At 43.8% G+C, this 19,619-nt stretch overlaps 1 protein-coding gene across 1 annotated transcript in view; it reads right to left on the bottom strand.

The window, feature by feature from the left end:
- The window catches only part of DYNLT3 (dynein light chain Tctex-type 3), a 46,260-nt gene that overhangs the window by 10,089 nt on the left and 16,552 nt on the right, over window positions 1-19,619 (bottom strand). Inside the window, exons 4-5 of the mRNA XM_033948354.1 lie at window positions 14,759-14,836; window positions 5,388-5,495 (exon numbers count right to left, since the gene is read on the bottom strand). Coding sequence (XP_033804245.1) covers window positions 5,419-5,495; window positions 14,759-14,836 — 155 coding nt within the window. The 3' untranslated portion in view covers window positions 5,388-5,418. The remainder of the gene's footprint in view (window positions 1-5,387; window positions 5,496-14,758; window positions 14,837-19,619) is intronic.

The raw sequence follows: 19,619 nt of genomic DNA, 5'->3' as shown, positions 1-19,619 counted from the left end.
TGCTGTCAAATGAAGAGACTGTAGGTTTGGATGAAGTAAGGATCCCTGACTCTGAGTGAGCAGAGAAGGAAAAACTGGCAGAAGAAGAGGTTCCTTGCTGCTGAGTTGCAGAAGAAGAGAGAACCAATGTTGTCGGGGCCACCGAGGTGCTATGAGAATCATTGTGGCATGATCCGACTTCAACTTGACAAGAGTTTTGAGAATCAGAGGAAAAGGAGGAAAGGCGTAAAGGAACTGATTCCTCCAGTCTAGTAGAAAAGCATCCGCCTCGAGACGAAGAGGGGAGAAGATGCGGGAACAAAACAGAGGAAGTTTGAAGTTGTTGGGTGATGCAAAAAGATCCACCCGAGGAGTCCCCCATCGATTGAATACTTGACGAAGTGTGGGGGAGTTGATCGTCCATTCGTGAGGTTGAAGCAGACGACTCAATTTGTCTGCAAGGCAATTCTGAATACCCTGAATATAAACGGCTCGAAGAAAGATGTTGTGTGAAATCGCCCAATGCCACAACTTCAGAGCTTCCTGACACAGAGGATGGGAACCCATCCCGCCCTGTTTGTTGACATAATACATTGCTACTTGATTGTCCGTCCGAACAAGGACTACTTGGTCGTGAAGGATGTGAAGGAAAGCTTTGAGAGCAAGAAATATCGCTCTGAGTTCCAACAGATTGATATGACATCGACGATCTGTGGCCGTCCATAACCCTTGCGTACGGAGACCATCTACGTGGGCTCCCCATGCGTACTCGGACGAATCTGTTGTGAGAACTTTCTGATGAGGAAGATGGTGAAACAGTAAACCTCTGGAAAGATTTGAAGAGAGCATCCACCAGCGGAGAGACTTCTTTAAAGAAGGTGTCACCGTTATATGGCGAGAAGGTGGATCTAGAGCTTGTTGCCATTGGGATGCCAGAGTCCACTGAGGAATGCGAAGGTGTAGTCTTGCAAAAGGAGTCACATGTACTGTAGATGCCATGTGACCGAGAAGGACCATCATTTGACGCGCCCTGATAGTTGATAGGGAAGTTACATGATGACAAAGGTTTAAGAGAGTATGCTGTCGGTTGAGAGGAAGAAAAGCTCTCATGCGAACAGAATCCAACACCGCTCCAATAAATTGGATCGATCGAGTTGGAACTAACTGAGATTTTGGGAAGTTGATATGGAACCCCAGACTTTGAAGAAAAGAAATAGTCTGAAGGGTCGCTTGCGTAACCCCTGTAAGAGAAGGAGCTTTTATAAGCCAATCGTCGAGGTAAGGAAAAACTTGCAATCCCCGGGCTCGAAGGGCCGCGGCTACCACAACCAGACACTTGGTGAAGACCCGAGGAGAGGTTGCTAAACCAAATGGAAGAACCCTGTATTGAAGGTGAAGGTTCCCCACCTTGAACCTGAGATATTTGCGAAAATTTGGATGAATAGGAATGTGAGTATAAGCCTCTTTGAGATCCAGTGAGCACATCCAATCCCCTTGATCCATGAGGGAGTACAGAATCGGGAGAAAGAGCATGCAAAATTTCTCTTTGACTAGAAATTTGTTGAGAGCTCGGAGATCCAGAATGGGTCGCAAATCCCCCGTCTTCTTTGGAACCAGGAAGTATCTGGAATAAAACCCCTGGTTGTGTTCGAGAGGAGGAATTTCCTCCACAGCTCAAAGGTGAAGAAGAGCCTGAGCCTCCCGAAGAAGAAGGGGAAGTTGCGAGGAACTGGAAAGACACTCTCTTGGAGGGTGATCTGGAGGCACCTGAAGCAGGCGCAGAGAGTATCCCTCGCGGATGATTGTAAGGACCCAAAGGTCCGATGTAATGGTTTCCCAGACAGATGAAAAAAGGGAAAGTCGACCTCCGATGGGTAGGGAGGAATTTGGATGTAAAGAGGTTGGAATGCTCATCACTGGACCGTCAAAAAGACGGAGCTGTTTTGGTTGGAGCAGGTGTCTGGGGCTTTTGAGAACGTTGTTGTTGTGGCCGCCTAGGTGGAGGCCTAGAAAAAGCCGGTGTGGACTTCATGGGGTAACGACGAGCTGGAGGTCTGTAAGCTCTAGTCACAGAAGGTTTTGGTTTCGGACGAAGCAGAGAGGCGAAAGAGCGCTCATGCTCAGAAAGCTTTTTAGTAGCTGCTTCAATAGAGTCATCAAAGAGCTCAGAACCTTGGCACGGCAGGTTTGCTAAACGATCCTGTAAATTGGGATCCATATCTACAATCCTGAGCCATGCAAGACGTCTCATAGCTACTGCAAATGCCGAGACTCTGGAGGATAGCTCAAAAGCATCGTAAGATGCCTGCAACATGAATAGACGTAACTGAGATAGAGATTGAATAATATGTTTATATTCAGAAAGACGTTCTTTGGGCCAGTCTGGGCAAAACGATGACAACTGCTTCAAAAAATGGTTAAAATATGAAGTAAAGACATAGTTGTAATTCAAAATTCTATTTGTCATCATAGAATTTTGATAAAGTCTGCGCCCAAACTTGTCCATAGTTCGCCCTTCGCGTCCTGGTGGAACTGTTGCAGACACCTTAGATGGGTGAGCCTTCTTCAGGGAGGATTCCACAACTAGAGATTGATGAGAAAGTTGAGCTTTCTCAAACCCTTTACATGGAACAGTACGATACCGAGACTCCAGCTTCGATGGAATAGCTGTCACAGAATAAGGAGTCTCCATGTTACGTAGAAAAGTCTGCTTCAGTACCGGTGTCATGGGTAGACGTAAAGTCTCCTTAGGAGGATGAGAAAGTTCCATATCCGCCAGATATTCAGGCGTGTATTTTGAATCGGAACGTAAATCAATATTAAGAGCCTGCCCCATGTCGAAGACAAATTTAGCGAAGGAAGAAGACTTCGAGGTCGAGGCTTCCTCAGGAGAGACAGAACGAGAACGATGTGCCACAGAAAAAGATGGAGAAGCCTCGCGTGAATACTGAGATACAGGCTCAGATTCAAGATGTAAAGTGATGGAAGATGCTCCACTGCCTGTCAGAGGAGGAGTGGCTGAATGTTTCCGCTTAAGGCTCCGAGTCGGAGAGGTGCGCGGAGTACGAGGCTTAGTAAGAGGAGATTTTTCTCGAGACAAATGCCTCGAAGGTGGCGTCCTCGACCTCGAATGCCTCGATGAAATTGAAGAGGCAATGGTAGTATGAGCTTTGGAAGTAAGATCAGAATGCTTCGAGCTCTTTGTAGAGGTAAGCTTCGAAGATCGAGACCTGTGCTTGGATCGAGGTAATGCTTGTTTAGCCCCATGTTCAGATGAGGAGTCCGACGAGGAAACCCTGGATCGAGACCTGCGACGAGGAGATCGTCGAGAAGGTGCAGATTGTTGCTCAGGCTGGAGTTGCGCAGACAGAGTCGAGGCCGGTACCAACTGAGCCACTATTGAGGAAATTTGCGTAGTCAAAATTGACTTAAGCATATCCTCAAACATGGGGACGGAGACCAAAGGACTCGGAGTCACAGGAGGTCTCGTGCGTTCCAAGGAGGGCGACCTCGATCGAGAGTATTCCCTGGACTTGGAAGCACGTTTTGAAGGTCTGGAAGACGGAGTCAAACCTGGGGCCCCAGGTTGAATGGAAGTAGATTCTGTCGGCTTCTTAGGGATGGTACCTGAAAAGGAAGCAGGAGACTTACCCCCCAATCCAGGCTTCGAGGACATCGTCGAGGCCTTCGAGGCCGAGGACCCGGAGGTCTTCGAGGCCGAGGCCTGTCGAGGAGGCGAGGTCGAGGCTTTAGTACTCGAGGTTGGACCCGGAGTCGAGGATTTTACAGATGCCTCGACCGAGGCCACAGCTTTTTCAGGCTCCATACGAGGAAAAAGCTCCAAAAACCTGTCGCAGCGGCGTTTAAAAGCACGAGGTTGAAGAGTGAGGCAGCGAAGACAATCTTCAGGGTGATGAGTCGACCCAAGACAGATCATACACCGACTATGTGGATCAGTGATGGAAATAGTCCGACCGCACTGATAACACCTTTTAAACCCGGTAACAGGCCGGGACATAGATAGGACAAAGTCCGTGTCGAGAACGGAGAAGAGAGGCCTAGGCCTCAATCTTCCAACCCGACGCTAAAGAAAAACAAAAAGATGTTTTTGGTTTTTTTTTTTTATATATATAAAAAGAAATAAAATAGAATTAGTATAGAAACACAGCGACCGAAAACAATAAAAAGTACTCAGCCGCGGTGAAGAGAAGGCACAACGCTACGGGAACCAAGTCGACAAGTCTTCTCGGCTCCGCGGAAAACGTTGAACTGAGGATCCTCTCAGGAGATGCGCCCCCTAGTTTGGGCGGGAAGGCACGCGCGCATGCGCGATGCAGCAATCGAAAGCTCGAGATCTTCAAGCAAGATGCTTTCGAGGCTGTCTGCTGCGGGGCTCCGTCGGTGACGTCACCCATGTGTGGGAATATGCTGCCTGCTTGTCCTGGGATAAAAACCCGAATGGTCCATCCAGTCTGCCCAACCTGATTCAATTTACATTTTTTAATTTTTTTTCTTCTGGGCAAGAATCCAAAGCTCTACCTGCTTGGGTTCCAACTGCCGAGGTCTCCGTCAAAACTCATTCCAGCCCATCTACATCCTTCCAACCATTGAAGCCCTCCCCAGCCCATCCTCAACCAAAAGGCCATATACAGACACATACCGTGCAAGTCTGCTCAGTACTGGCCATAGCTCAATATTTACTATTACTTTCTGATTCTAGATCCTCTGTTCATCCCACGCTTCTTTCAACTCCATCACCGTTTTTCCTCTCCAAAAAAAAAAAAAGGTTTAGGCACATGGTGTTTTCCGGACACTTGGGTATTATCAGCATAGAAATTGTCTGAATTAGGATGTATAACTCTAGAGAAAATTGAACTACTTTCAGGATTTAACAGTGCATTACTTTGCAAAGCCAGGCACTTAAAACATATTGAATACCTATCTATATTGCATATTTATCATTTCAAAATTATAGCTTTATAACTTCTTCGGAAACTATTTTGTAGTGGGTGATCTTAAAGGAACATGCCGTATTTAAATATTTCAGGTGGTTTATCCCTCAACTGAAAGCATTCCCTGGTTGAATGTTGTTCATCCAAAATCTGCTTGGGTCTAAAACTGATCTTAAAGAGGGCTCTCTGCTACTTACTATAACCACTTTGTACCAGGAGCAGCAGAGCAATCACTGACTTCAGAAAGCTCTCTGTATCTTAGAATGGGATGAGCTTTCTTATAATAGTTTTGCACCCAGAACAAAACCCACAATCCAAGAGGTAGCAGAAAGCACATTTCAAGGTAAATTAATTTGTAGTCCTCTTGACATCAAAATGTATCATTCATATAGGGTCATTTTAATCTAGCTGGACCACCCAGAAATCTGCAACTGTAGTTCCACTTTAATGGCTGACTTGTGAAAGTAGGCGTCCATCTTGTTGGCAGCTATGAAGGAATTGCAACTGCAAACACGTTGACAACACAGTACATGGTTCGGTTTTCCCACCGCACTGTGCAGCTTCCTAGCAAAAAAAAAAAAAGAAACGTTAAATTGTAATTTAGTTCAACATTTTAAACATCTTATATTACCGTCTTGACAGTGTCCTTTCAACCATCTCTCTAACAATTTCAACCAACATAGACATTCATGCACTAGATTTATACTCAATGTCTATAAAGATAAATCACTCAAAACCTATAACAATTTTCTATATATTGATATTATTTACATAACACATCTCGTTCACACAGTCTCAATTTGCTTTACTATTCCAGTACTTCACAAACACAATTTCAGTCACATCCATGGTACAAAATCTTTTCACTGATTTTGATGCTGCTCTACATAACATCTTCCAAAAGGAAGAAACTTTCTATGACTGCTCAAATTTAACTGAAGTAAAAGGAAATAAAGTGCTTTGTCTAAAGACATAGAGGAGCATTTTTGATATGATGTTGTGAGCGGTGGGGAAGCAAGTCTGACCTCTGTTCCAGGGAAAATGGCGGAAGCACTGATAAAAGAAAACATCGATGAACATTTTGAAAGAAACGAACTTCTGATAACCAGCCAACATGGTTTCTGCAAGGGGAGATCATCATGCCTAACGAACTTATTGCACTTCTTCGAAGGAATTAACAAACGGATGGACAAAGGAGACCCCATAGACATCATATATCTAGATTTCCAAAAAGCCTTTGACAAGGTGCCCCATGAACGCCTACTCCGGAAACTGAAGAACCATGGGGTGGAAAGAGACGTACATAGATGGATCAGAAACTGGTTGGCGAGTAGGAAACAGAGGGTAGGAGTGAAGGACCACTACTCGGACTGGAGGAGGGTCACGAGTGGGGTCCTGCAAAGCTCGGTGCTCGGGCCACTGCTATTTAATATATTCATAAATGATCTAGAAACAGGGACGAAGTGTGAGCTAATAAAATTTGCGGACGACACCAAACTATTTAGTGAAGCTCGGACTAAAGAGGACTGTGAAGAATTGCAAAGGGACTTGAACAAATTAGGGGAATGGGTGATGAGATGGCAGATGAACTTTGTTTTTTTTTTTTTTACGATGGGAGGGATGTTATTAAATGAGAGTACCCAAGAAAGGGACTTGGGGGTAATGGTGGACATGACAATGAAGCCAACGGCACAGTGCGCAGCAGCCGCTAAGAAGGCAAACAGAATGCTAGGCATAATCAAGAAGGGTATTACAACCAGAACGAAAGAAGTTATCCTGCCATTGTATCAGGCGATGGTGCGTCCGCATCTGGAGTACTGCGTCCAATATTGGTCGCCGAACCTTAAAAAGGACATGGCGTTACTTGAGAGGGTTCAGAGGAGAGCGACGCGTCTGATAAAGGGGATGGAAAACCTTTCATAGGCTGAGAGATTGGAGAAACTGGGTTTCTTTTCCCTGGAGAAGAGGAGACTTAAAAGGGATATGATAGAGACTTACAAGATCATGAAGGGCATAGAGAGAGTAGAGAGGGACAGATTCTTCAAACTTTCGAATAATAAAAGAACAAGAGGGCATTCAGAAAAGTTGAAAGCGGACAGATTCAAAACGAATGCTAGAAAGTTCTTCTTTACCCAACGTGTGGTGGACACCTGGAATGCGCTTCCAGAGGGTGTAATAGGGCAGAGTACGGTACTGGGGTTCAAGAAAGGATTGGACAATTTCCTGCTGATTGAGGGGTATAGATAGAGGATTACTGCACAGGTTCTGGACCTGTTGGGCCACCGCATAAGCGGACTGCTGGGCACAATGGACCTCAGGTCTGACCCAGCAGAGGCATTGCTTATGTTCTTAAAACACAGTCAGTCAGGGATACAAGGTGAAACCAAAACCTTTATTAACCAAAGGCTGGTCCTTATCACTTCTTTGGCACAGTAAATAAAGAATAATGTCTCTTTAAGTTCAGAAACCAACTTTAGACAGTACTCAAACCCTCAATTGGCAGTGTTCTCAAACACAGGTCTGGCTTCCTTCAGACCTCCTAAACAGGATTCTTATATGGCCAAAGTTACAGCTTGTCCTACCTTGGCTTACTTCTCATAACTTCCATACACACATGCAAAGGAAACCCAAACTCCAGGGTCACATCCCTCCTTCCAGGTCCTCTCCTAGAGACCTCTCGTCTCAGGACCTCTTCTCTTAGGGACCTCTCCCTCTGGAACCTCCTTGCTTAACTCCCTGCTAGGGCATTTATCCTTCTTCCTGAGCCCTGCCCTTTCTGCCTCAGCAGGATTGCATCACTCTCCCCATGTGCCTCAGTGCCTTCTGGGATCTGAAATCCATTTACTTTTAGGCTAGCGCCCACTGCTGCCCAGTGGTACACTGGCAGCCCTGGTGAGGGAGGACCCCTTACTCCCTCAGACATCTAAATCCAAGTTTAGACGTTTTGCGGCACACATTCAAAAATCCAGTACCAAACATGCCCATTTTCAAAACTGCAAGTTGTCCTTATCTTGTTTTTCAAAAATGGATGTGTTTATCCTCACTGTGTCTATCTTTTTGAACCATTTTCAGAAAAAACCCCACATCCAAAACAGGCCAGCATTCTCCGTAGACTGGCCACACAGACATCCCAGCAGAGCAGTGGGGCAACCTAGGGGGCACTGCAGTGAATGTCACATAAAAAGGCCCAGGTACACTAGTCTCATCATAGCTCCCTTATACTGTATGATGAGTCCTCAAAACCCACTGTATCCAATTAACACCCTTATAACATGCTTTCTGCATTTCTGTTTTGTCTGTGAATGATGCAAATGTGGGGTCTGATCACCACTGTGTAAAATACAAAATTAAGTTTACATGGAAAGCTATATCATGCCATTGAAACTGTTTCAAGGCAGTCCTATTATTAAGTTTCAATTTGCTGCTTTTGAGTTTACCTCATTCATTGTATTTATGTTTATATTTGGTCTTTTTACTACCGTTAGAACTTACAATTTTATTAACAGTATATGCTGAGTTATACCTGCTGACGTTGTGGGAAATGTGTTCATTGTAATATCATGATTGAATGAATTTAGATGCAAATTTCTGGGAAGAAAACCATTACTCTTAAGAAATATACCACATGTTGATCTAATTTTGTAGATTATTTTTTTGATGTGCCCATGTTCTCTCGTATATATTGGACAAACATCTCATGCATTGAAACCTCAATTACAGGCAGTCCCTGAGTTAGACACCTAACTTAAGTACAACTTGTACTTAAGAACGCAGTTGCGGCTTCATTTGATTTCACCGAGCAGTATTTCCAGTGGCCTAGACTCCTACATTTTTCCTGTAGCAGATTCAGGAATGATGCATGGCCACATTAAGAACAGTGTGCAATTGTGCATGCTGTACCTTAGAGGGAACACTGGCCCTTTTGTTAGCTGGGAGCAGAGGTAAGCAGCAAGAATCTTAAAATCTATAAGTTCTGAGTTGCATACAAATCTGACTTAACAGCTTTAAAAACGCAGCGTAAATATAATGACAATGAAAGAGTGGTAGATCCTCATGTGATACATTGCACAGAGAATCATCATAAGTTTAAAGACTTGAAATGTGCTGTTTTGGATTCTATTGGAGAATCATCATGGGCTGATCCAAAGAGACGACTGTGGCAAATGGAATACCAGTATATTTTTTCTTTCCAGATGGTTCGGCCCAGTGGGCTTAAAGAAAGAATTGAGTGGAATGCATTTTTCTAAAGAAAATACTATCCCTAAATTATTAGACGTTTGACGGAGTGTTGTGATTGGCGGATTGAAGAAAACGGAAGTGCCCTTTCCCGCAGTGTTCTTTTTAAGCCAGCACCATTGATGTTAGAGTTGTGCACTAGAGCACTGGTTCCCAACCCTGTCCTGGAGGACCACCAGAACAGTCGGGTTTTCAGGGTAGCCCTAATGAATATGCATGGAGCAGATTTGCATGCCTGGCACCTCCATTAAATGCTGATCTCTCTCATGCATATTCATTAGGGCTATTCTGAAAAAACTGACTGGCCTGGTGGTCCTCCAGGACAGGGTTGGGAACCACTGCACTAGAGAATGACCCGGAGACAAATTTTTCCTTGTCTCCGCAGGAACTCAATTTCCTTGTCCCGTCCTCGTGAGCTTTGTCACTATCCCTGTCCCATTCCTGTAAGCTCTGCCTTAAGTGCACAAGCCTCGAACACTTATGACTTTAAAGTGTTTGAGGCTTGCGCAGATGAGGACAGAGCTTAGGCATTGGTGAAATGAGGCATTATGACATCACAATCTGAGCTCTAGAATGTTACTTATGATTTTAAAGGGTTTGAGGCTTATGCAGATGAGGACGGAGCTTAGGCATTGATGGAATGAGGCATTATGACATCACAATCTGAGCTCTAGAATGTTGCTACTTATGATTTTACAGTGTTTGAGGCTTGTGCAGATGAGGGCAGAGCTTGCAGGAATGGGGCAGGGACAGGAAGGGAAAATGAGTTCCTGCGGGGACGGGAAAAAATTTATCCCCATGTCATTCTCTATTGTGCACGGGGTATGTTTTCCCCATGAAGTAGCCAACCTGATCGGCAGAAAAGAATTCTTGTCAGGTTTAATCTAAAGGTGTTTGAAGTAGGGGTGGTCAGTTGCAAGCCTCTTTGATTCAGCTTTCGCAGTAACATGCCTTTGTGAAGTCTCGATTATTAGCGACACACCAGATAAGTAATACTTTTGTGCACCTTTGCTACAGTTGTGCGAGTCCTCTCTTCATTGCAAGTTTAAAATGTTAAAAGTAGGTGGAGTTTTCTTATGCCTATGACTGGTTGAATGGCATTACTGCCACTTTATTCTGAGGCTATTTTCTCCATCCTATTTTTTTGTACTTTTTTTTTTTTTTTTACAATGAAGACTGGTACTAGCTCATTCTGTTAGTGATCTCATTTCAATAGTATATTGCATTGACAAATTAATCTATTGAATCCCTGGATATTTGTGTGATACACATATTATGTCATTTTATTTGGTAGCCTCTTGATAGGTGGTATATAAATACCTAATTAAATGATTAAATATAACAGTTTTTGTTTTATAGTCAATCCTTAAAGTGAGCAGGCACCTGAGTTTTTGTCTGATAAGACCAGACAGGTGAAAGGCATGTCAGGATTGTAATGCAATTAATGCTTTTCTTTGCTATATTGCTTTCTTGTTCAATTTATTTATTTAAGATTTGTGGTTCCTACTAAAAGGTCTCTTGCAGGTTTCATGTACATCAGCCCTAATGCATACTTAAATCCCCAAACTTGGTGGAGTTAAGTTTTTGTTAAAAAAAAAAAAAAAGCAGAGCTTGCAGGAATGGGGCAGGGACAGGAAGGGAAAATGAGTTCCTGCGGGGACGGGAAAAAATTTATCCCCATGTCATTCTCTATTGTGCACGGGGTATGTTTTCCCCATGAAGTAGCCAACCTGATCGGCAGAAAAGAATTCTTGTCAGGTTTAATCTAAAGGTGTTTGAAGTAGGGGTGGTCAGTTGCAAGCCTCTTTGATTCAGCTTTCGCAGTAACATGCCTTTGTGAAGTCTCGATTATTAGCGACACACCAGATAAGTAATACTTTTGTGCACCTTTGCTACAGTTGTGCGAGTCCTCTCTTCATTGCAAGTTTAAAATGTTAAAAGTAGGTGGAGTTTTCTTATGCCTATGACTGGTTGAATGGCATTACTGCCACTTTATTCTGAGGCTATTTTCTCCATCCTATTTTTTTGTACTTTTTTTTTTTTTTTTACAATGAAGACTGGTACTAGCTCATTCTGTTAGTGATCTCATTTCAATAGTATATTGCATTGACAAATTAATCTATTGAATCCCTGGATATTTGTGTGATACACATATTATGTCATTTTATTTGGTAGCCTCTTGATAGGTGGTATATAAATACCTAATTAAATGATTAAATATAACAGTTTTTGTTTTATAGTCAATCCTTAAAGTGAGCAGGCACCTGAGTTTTTGTCTGATAAGACCAGACAGGTGAAAGGCATGTCAGGATTGTAATGCAATTAATGCTTTTCTTTGCTATATTGCTTTCTTGTTCAATTTATTTATTTAAGATTTGTGGTTCCTACTAAAAGGTCTCTTGCAGGTTTCATGTACATCAGCCCTAATGCATACTTAAATCCCCAAACTTGGTGGAGTTAAGTTTTTGTTAAAAAAAAAAAAAAAGCAATAGAGAGACTTGTGTTCTGCTACTGTGCGTCTTTCCACTGTCGTGGAGGTATGCCTCTCTCATTACCAGAGGACATGATACAGCAGTTAGCAAGTTGGGTTTAAACCAGGTTGTGGAACAAAGTCCACATACCATTATTAGCCATGTAGATTTTGGAAAGCCAATCTTTATCTGTAGCTGTACTACTCGAAAGGGTCCAGAGAAGAGCAACTAAGATGGTTAAGTGGTTGGAGGAGCTGCCGTACAGCGAAAGTTTAGAGAAACTGGGCCTCTTCTCCCTCAAACAGAGGAGATTGTGAGAGGACATGATCGAAACATTCAAGGTACTGAAGGGGATAGACTTAGTAGATAAGGACAGGTTGTTCACCATCTCCAAGGTAGGAAGAATGAGAGGGCACTCTCTAAAGTTGAAAGGGGATAGATTCCGTACAAACGTAAGGAAATTCTTTTTCACCCAGAGAGTGGTAGAAAACTGGAACGCTCTTCTGGAGTCTGTCATAGGGGAAAACACCCTCCAGGGATTCAAGACAAAGTTAGACAAGTTCCTGCTGAACCAGGACGAACGTTGGTAGGGCTAGTCTCAGCCTCAGTTAGGGCGCTAGTCTTTGACCAGAGCGTTAGTGGACTGCTGGGCATGATGGACCACTGGTCTGACCCAACAGCAATTCTTATGTTCTTACAAGAAATATATTTACTTTTTAGTATGCTGTAGGTACTTGTGATTTAGATTGGCCACTGTCAGAGCCAGGATGCTGAGTTTGAGGGTCATTTGGTCTGATCCAGTATGATATGTCTTATGTTCTTATCTTATTTTCTCATACTTCTACTCTCTTGGCTTTGCACTAATGGCATAACCAGGGCTTTGGCTCAGCATTCGGCAGCAGTTGCTCAGGGCTAAAGGGACATCCACCCACAGAAATTCTCTAATCCAATGTACTGTCTTGGCTGACTAAAGTCAGTGCTATCTGTGTTCTGTACTATAGCATAAGGAAGGAGAGAACTGACTTCACTGCTGTAGTTTGTTTTCAAACCAGAATTGTGGAAATCAAATAGTATGCAAACAAGCAGTCAGCACAGCCTGCTATGCTCAGAATAGTTCATTAACGTCTTCTACCCTTCTGCCCTGGCAATGCCATACAACCCAATTAGAGCCACTTTACTAAATATTTTTAATCCATTTTGTCATTTCCTTGAAGCAGTGATAAAAGTGGTAATAACAAAAGCAGAGGTGAAGTTCCACTCGGGAAGGAGAGTTGCACACGTTGCACAGCTGACTGCTAGCAAGATCTCCCAATTAATGAAGGGTGGAAAAAAAGAAGAAAACAGCCAAGTTTTTTCCATTTCAGAACAACCAGCATTTGAGGACAATACACTATACAAATTACATTCTCAGTACAGTGGCATTCAATCCAGACATGGGAGAAGCCACCGCTTGCCCTGGGATCAGCAGCATGGAATGCTGCTCCTATTTGGGTTTCTAAGTGACCATAGTAAATAGGGCTATAGGAAATTACTCAATTATTTTGTCATTATTTGTAATAGTCACAAATGTACTTTATACCTTTTATCATCAAATTCACCATTCAGTATCTATATCAAGTAAACATGAACCTTTAATTAATAACAAACCCCTCAATAAACAAATAAACTAGGAGGAAGGTATATCATACACTGTAAACAGATTTCAGTGCATAGGACCTCCCATAATGTACATTATCCCAGGCACGTATTCTGTTCAGTTTCAAATAATCATTTAAACCAAACCCCCTTCCCTTAATTGACTGACTAGTATCTTTATTTAATTTATCTTATATTGTATGAAAACAGTTCTATTTCTCTACTTATAAACTCATGGAGCTTTTTCTTCCTAATTAATAAGTCTAATATAATCAGGTCAGTTCATTATTGTTATATCCATCAATAAATTAATTGTCTTTTAAAAAATCTTCAGTATATATCAGCAACACTTATCTTTTAACAGCAAACTGCTGATCCAACGTTGGTTTGTTAAATCATAACGGTGTCAAGTCAAAAGCGCGCCGGGACAAAGGCGCGCCCAGACAATTGAGCGCAGCGCGGAGGCGCACGCCGCTCTAAATTACTGTTTTTAGGGCTCTGACGGGGGTGTGTGGGGGGAACCCCCACACTTTACTTAATAGACATCACACCGCATTGTGGGGGCGTTGTGGGGTGATGTAACCCCCCACATTTTACTGAAAACTTAACTTTTTCCCTATTTTTAGGGAAAAAGTTCAGTGAACAGTAAAATGTGGAGGGTTACAACCCCCCAAACCCCCCATAACGCCGGCGCGATGTCTATTAAGTAAACTGGGGGGGTTCCCCAACAAAAACCCCCGTCGGAGCCCCTAAAAACTGTAATTTTGTGCGGCGCACACCTCCGCACTGCGCTCAATTGTCGGCGCGCGCTTTTGTCTTTCGCGCCGTTGTCTATAAACCAATTATAACTGCCCTATTTGGGTTTCTGCCAGGTATTTGTGATCTGGACTGGCCACTGTGAAAACAGGATACTGGGCTAGATGCGACCATTGGTCTGATCCAGTATGGCTATATGCTCTTAACCAAATTAAGGCCACTTTGCTTTACTACTTTCTGCAGAGGATGTTGTCATTTGGTACAGCTGTTTAAAAGGTTCTTCTGGATGCTTTGCCCTCAAGTACAGCTCAAGGTGAACCATCAACCAAGCACACCATCCCTGCTCATAGTCTTGCATTTCCCTCTTCCCTACTCTTCTCCTAGGTGTCCAGCATCTCTCTCCTTCCCTTCCACTTCCTCCCTAAAGTGTCTGGCCTCTCTCTCCCTCTCTTCTGCCCCCAGCTTCAATCCCCCTCTTTCACCATTATTGCTGAAGCTAAACTGGGAGCTAAGCCTGTAGTTGCAGGCCTCTGAGCATCCTTGCACACATTCAAGGCCTGCTAATGGTGGCAGAACACAGAAGACAGTTTTAAATGGCTGCCTTTCAGTGTCTTTGCCAGAGGTGCTTGCGCTTTGCTGCTGCCTGTAGTGGATGTCTAGTCTGCCTAGTGGCAGGTCCCTGCCAGTTTGTCCTATATATAAAATTATCTGAAGATAAAAGGCTCTTACCATCAGTACTGTTATCCCAAAAGCAAGAATTTGCTGTGTGCAGACCAGCTCCCGTCTTCTGCATAACTGTGCAGGACACTGAAGGACAGGTTTAAGAAAGTACTCATAAAAAGGTTTTGACTGACAAGCAATATAGATAAATAATAAAAATACTGCACCTCTCGACCTTCAGCCATCAATGAATAGAACCTTGGAAAAGCATAATGTTATACTGAAGAAATTTCAGTCTGTAAATGAGGTAATACTATAGCCATAGTATAGAGGTAAAAAGCCTTCTCCAAAGTAGTCTCCACACTCTGGAACATACTCTTACAAAGCCTTTTCTTAGTGCAAGACTATTTTTATTTCAGAAATCAGGCATAAGCTTGGTTCTTCTCCCAAGTCTTTAATGGAACATACTACTACCATGTTTCCCCGAAAATAAGACCTATCCCAAAAATAAGCCCTAGCATGATTTTTAAAGATGCTCCTAATATAAGCCCTACCCCAAAAATAAGCCCTAGTTAAGATCGACCCATGAACCCCCCCCTCCTGAATGTCCCCGACACTCCCTAACACTAGTGTTGCTCAATTCACCGAAAAAAATCGGACTCATCGATTCAGCAACCCCCACCTCTGTGAAACCCAACATACCTCTGCTCCGAGGCTTCCTAAAGGAGTGGCGGCAACTCTGAACAGGCTGCTTCGCAGCTTTCCTCGCCGGGACCTTCCCTCTGCCGCATCACTGATGACATCATCAGTGATGTGGCAGAGAGAAGCCCCAGCGGGGAAGGCCACAAAGCAGCCCATTCAGAGCACTGCTGCCGCTGCTGCTTTAGGAGGCCTCGGAGCGGAAGTATGTCAGTCTCACAGTGGAAGGGTCGGTAGGGTTCTGCTGCACAGGGGGATGAGCGGGAGGGATAGAAGAAATGCTGCACAAGGGGATGGGTGAGAAGGGAGGAAAGATGCTGCAAATGAGGGGGGGGAAGAAAGGAAAGAGGAAGAATTGGTGTGGAGGAGAGGAAAGGAGAGCTGATTGCTGTACATGAAAAAAAAATAGACATCTCCTGAAAATAAGCCCTAATGCATTTTTTGGACCCAAAATTAATATAAGACACTGTTTTATTTTCAGAGACTGAACAAAAAAGAATTGGCAAAAGCTTTTAACTCCCAATAAGAATAGACACCAGCGTCCAATCCAATAAAGAAAAAAATATATAAATAATGAAGATAAAGGGACCTCAGTACGAGCTCAGTCAGCCCTTCGATTCATTTTTAGCCCCAATAAGGTCTAAATAAACACTGCCCCATACATCACAATGTCCCAAAAGATTTTTTTCAAAATTAAATATAAGTGCTAATAATCATAGAAATGCTGAGTGTGAATTCAAAGCGGAAGCAAAAAGACTGAGAAGTGCTTTAAACCCCCCAGAAGGAAGGCTTCAAAAACAATCAAAATAATAATGAAAAAGATCCAAAATACTTAAGACAATGTTGCTAAGGTATAGTTCAACTTAACTGAGTCCCATCGGGTTCACATCCACTCGACAGAGCCCCGTTTCAGAATCTTTGTCAGGAGTAGGGATGAAATGCTGGAGACATGAAAAAGCAGCCAATCCGCTGGGGGGTTTAAAGCGCTTCTCAATCTTTTTGCTTCCCGCTTTGAATTCACACTCAGCATTTCTGTGTTTATTAGCACTTATATTTAATTTTGAAAAACTTCTTTTGGGACATTGTGATGCTCCGATAGGTTTCCTTAATTCATTCCAGAATGTGGGGGACAAGTTGAGAGGCAGAAGGTGCAAGAAACCTATATTTTATCCACAACATGGACACATGGCAAAAACCACTGGCACTTGTCTCAGTTCAGATTTGAAGAGGACTTAAAAATGGAGCCTTATTCAAGAACTGTTGGTTCCAGTTCAGTTGCCAGAGAACAGGTCCACCAAAAGAATTTGACACAATTTGGTACTGTTGGTAACAGTTTCAGCACGGGCAAAGAGACTGGATCATCCTCTCACCCACAGAGGTGGTCTCTCTAGAGCAGTGGTTTTCAACCTACAGACAACATTGATGTGTGCGACACACTGAACACTAACTTAGAGACTAAATAAAATAAAAAGTCTAAATATTTGTTAAAAATGATTCATAGGAAGTAGAAAATATTTTTATAAACTTATTCAAATTAGATATTAAATTTTCTTTCTCACAGAAGTCTTAATCTTCACTTACTGTATATACTCGAATATAAACTGAGATTTTTGGGCCAAAAAGAAAATGGCCCAAAAATAGGGGTCTCGGTTTATCGCTCACCCGCTCCCCTCCCAGACTTGTTGCAGGCCTCCGCCGGGCCTGCCGTATGGCCTGGTGGGGTTGGCCGAGACAGGAGGGATACCTCCCATCTCCCCCCACGTACCTTTTTGAATCCTTGGAGGTCCAGCAGTGTACCAGGCAGGAGTGAGCTTTCCATGCTCCTGCCCCACATTGAGCTCCTCTCTGAATGGCTGCCTCAAATTCCCCCAACCCAGCGGTGTACCGGACAATAGAGAGTTTTCTTTGCTCCTGCCCGGCACTAAGCCACTTACTGAATGGCTGCCCTAAGTTCTCGTGGGACTCATGGGAACTGGCGGCAGCCTTTCAATGAGCAGCTCAGCACCAGGCAGGAGTGAGAAAAGCTCACTCATGCCCAGTACACCACTGGGCCAAGAGAACTCGAGGCTGCCATTCAGGAAGGGGTTCAGGGCAGGCACACAGAAAGCTTGTTCCTGCCCGATACACCACTGGACCACCAGGGATTCAAAAAGGTATGCGGGAGGGAGGTAAAAAAAATTGGCAGAGCTGGCTCACCATGTCATATAGCAGGCCCAGTGGAGGCCTGAAGGCCATCGGGAGAGAAGGGGCTGGGTGTGAGAGGGACTGAGTGCAGAGCCTGGCAGGGGAGAGAGGGAATGAGAGGGGGCAGGGCACATGAATATTAACACACACACCCTCATCTTATATTCATCAAGTCAACCTTTTTTCCTCCTTTTTGGGGTAAAAGGGGTACCTTGTCTTATACTTGGATCGACTTATATTCAGGTATATAAGTGACCGCCCCGATTTGAAAAATACATTGCTCATACAATAAAAGGTAAAAAGAATAGGCTCAGTATTCAAAAGCTGCTAACTGGATAAATGCTGGCCAATGGAATATCAACCTGTATTAACTGGACTGCACCAGAGAATGAAAGGTATAAGATAAAGGGTCATGGATTTGATATACCACCATTCTGTGGTACACCAAAGTGGTTTACATTTTGCTCTAGGAAGAATTCTGCAGAACAAGCAGAATTCTGCAAAGATGCCATCATCGTGTCTCTCCCTCACCCAGAGAGATTGCATGGCAGGATGACGACAACAAACAAACTGTTGCACATCGGGTCACTTCCTCCTCCTCTGCTGGTCTAGACTTAATTGTTTACGTAAACTGTAGGGAGGCCTGCGCAGTTCACCTAAACAGTCGGGTGTAAGTGGCAGAGAAAGAAGTGAGCCAATGTGCTCTTTGTGGGGAAGGGGGACTGGGAGAGAGAGCTGCTGGTGCTGGGAAGAGTGTGAGTGTGCTATGGGAAGAGCAAGGTGACAATATGCTCTGAGGTTTGGCAAGGCAGTGAGAGTATAAGATGGGGATGGGAGATGCAGCAGAGAAAACTGAGCATGTGCCACTGGTGTGGTCCCTGTTCTCACCCCTCCGAGCTCTGCTTAGTCTCAATCCTATGAAGGAGTGGCCTAATGGTTAGAGCTACAGCCTCAGCACCTCGAGGTTGTGGGTTCAAATCCCACACTGCTCCTTGTGACCCTGGGCAAGTTACTCAATCCTCCATTGCCCCACGTATGTTAGATAAATTGTGAGCCCACCGGGACAGACAGGGAAAATGTTTCAGTACCTGATTGTAAACCACTTAGATAACCTGATTGGGGGTATATAAATATCTAAATAAATAAAAATAAAAAATCCTGAAAGTCATTATTTTAGGAAGGGAAGCCATATGAATGGCACTGTACTAGGTTCATCTCGTGGCTCACCTTCTAACTCTACCCTAGCCCGACAACCCAACCCCATTCTTGTCCCCTCTTTTTCCCCTTTCAATACACTTCATCCACCAGTCCTTAAGATTCACCCTCCCCATCCAAAGACCAAAGCTGTCAGAAAAGAAAGCACATGTCATCTCCCTCTCTGCAGCAAGAAATGGTAATGATTACAACCACAGATGAGGAAGCAGAACCCCCACATTACTAGGCCAGACCTATTATGGTGGTGACTGGTCACATGGGAGGGTGCAGAAAGCATCATTAATAGCCGAGGCAGTAGCAGTACAGATGGGTGCAGGATGCAAGGAAAAGGGGAGGAGTAGACCTACAAAATTTCAAGTTGCCACTGACAGCAAAAGAGATCACAGGGAGGCAGCAGAGAAGCAAGGGACCAATTATGGAGATTTCAAGTACCTGACTCTCTGCTCGCCCCAGCCTCAAAACACACATTAAAACAATGAACAGCTAAAGTGTAAATGGAGATGAAGAATATAGAACAAAGATTCCAAAATTTGTCCTTGGGAAACTCCAGCCAGTCAGGTTTTCAGGATATCCACAGTGGTTGTTAATGAAAGTATGGGCTCGTTGTCTCCATCAACTTTTTGATGGCACACCTTCCAGCACTTGATCACATGCTGACTGAAAACCACTGCTCTACTGCAGGCTGGAGGAATAACATGTGAAGTAGAGAATGACATGGAGACAAAATTTTTCCCCCATCCCCATGGGAACTCATTTTCCTGTCCCCGCAAGGTCTTTTCCTGTCCCTGCCCCGTTCCTGCAAGCTCCATCCTCATCTGCACAAGCCTCAACC

Source organism: Geotrypetes seraphini, chromosome 6 (genome assembly GCF_902459505.1).
Source record: "Geotrypetes seraphini chromosome 6, aGeoSer1.1, whole genome shotgun sequence".
NCBI classification, from domain to species: Eukaryota; Metazoa; Chordata; class Amphibia; order Gymnophiona; family Dermophiidae; genus Geotrypetes; species Geotrypetes seraphini.
The sequence above is the reverse complement of the archived record's forward strand: the minus strand, read 5'-3'. Positions and strand labels throughout refer to the sequence as shown.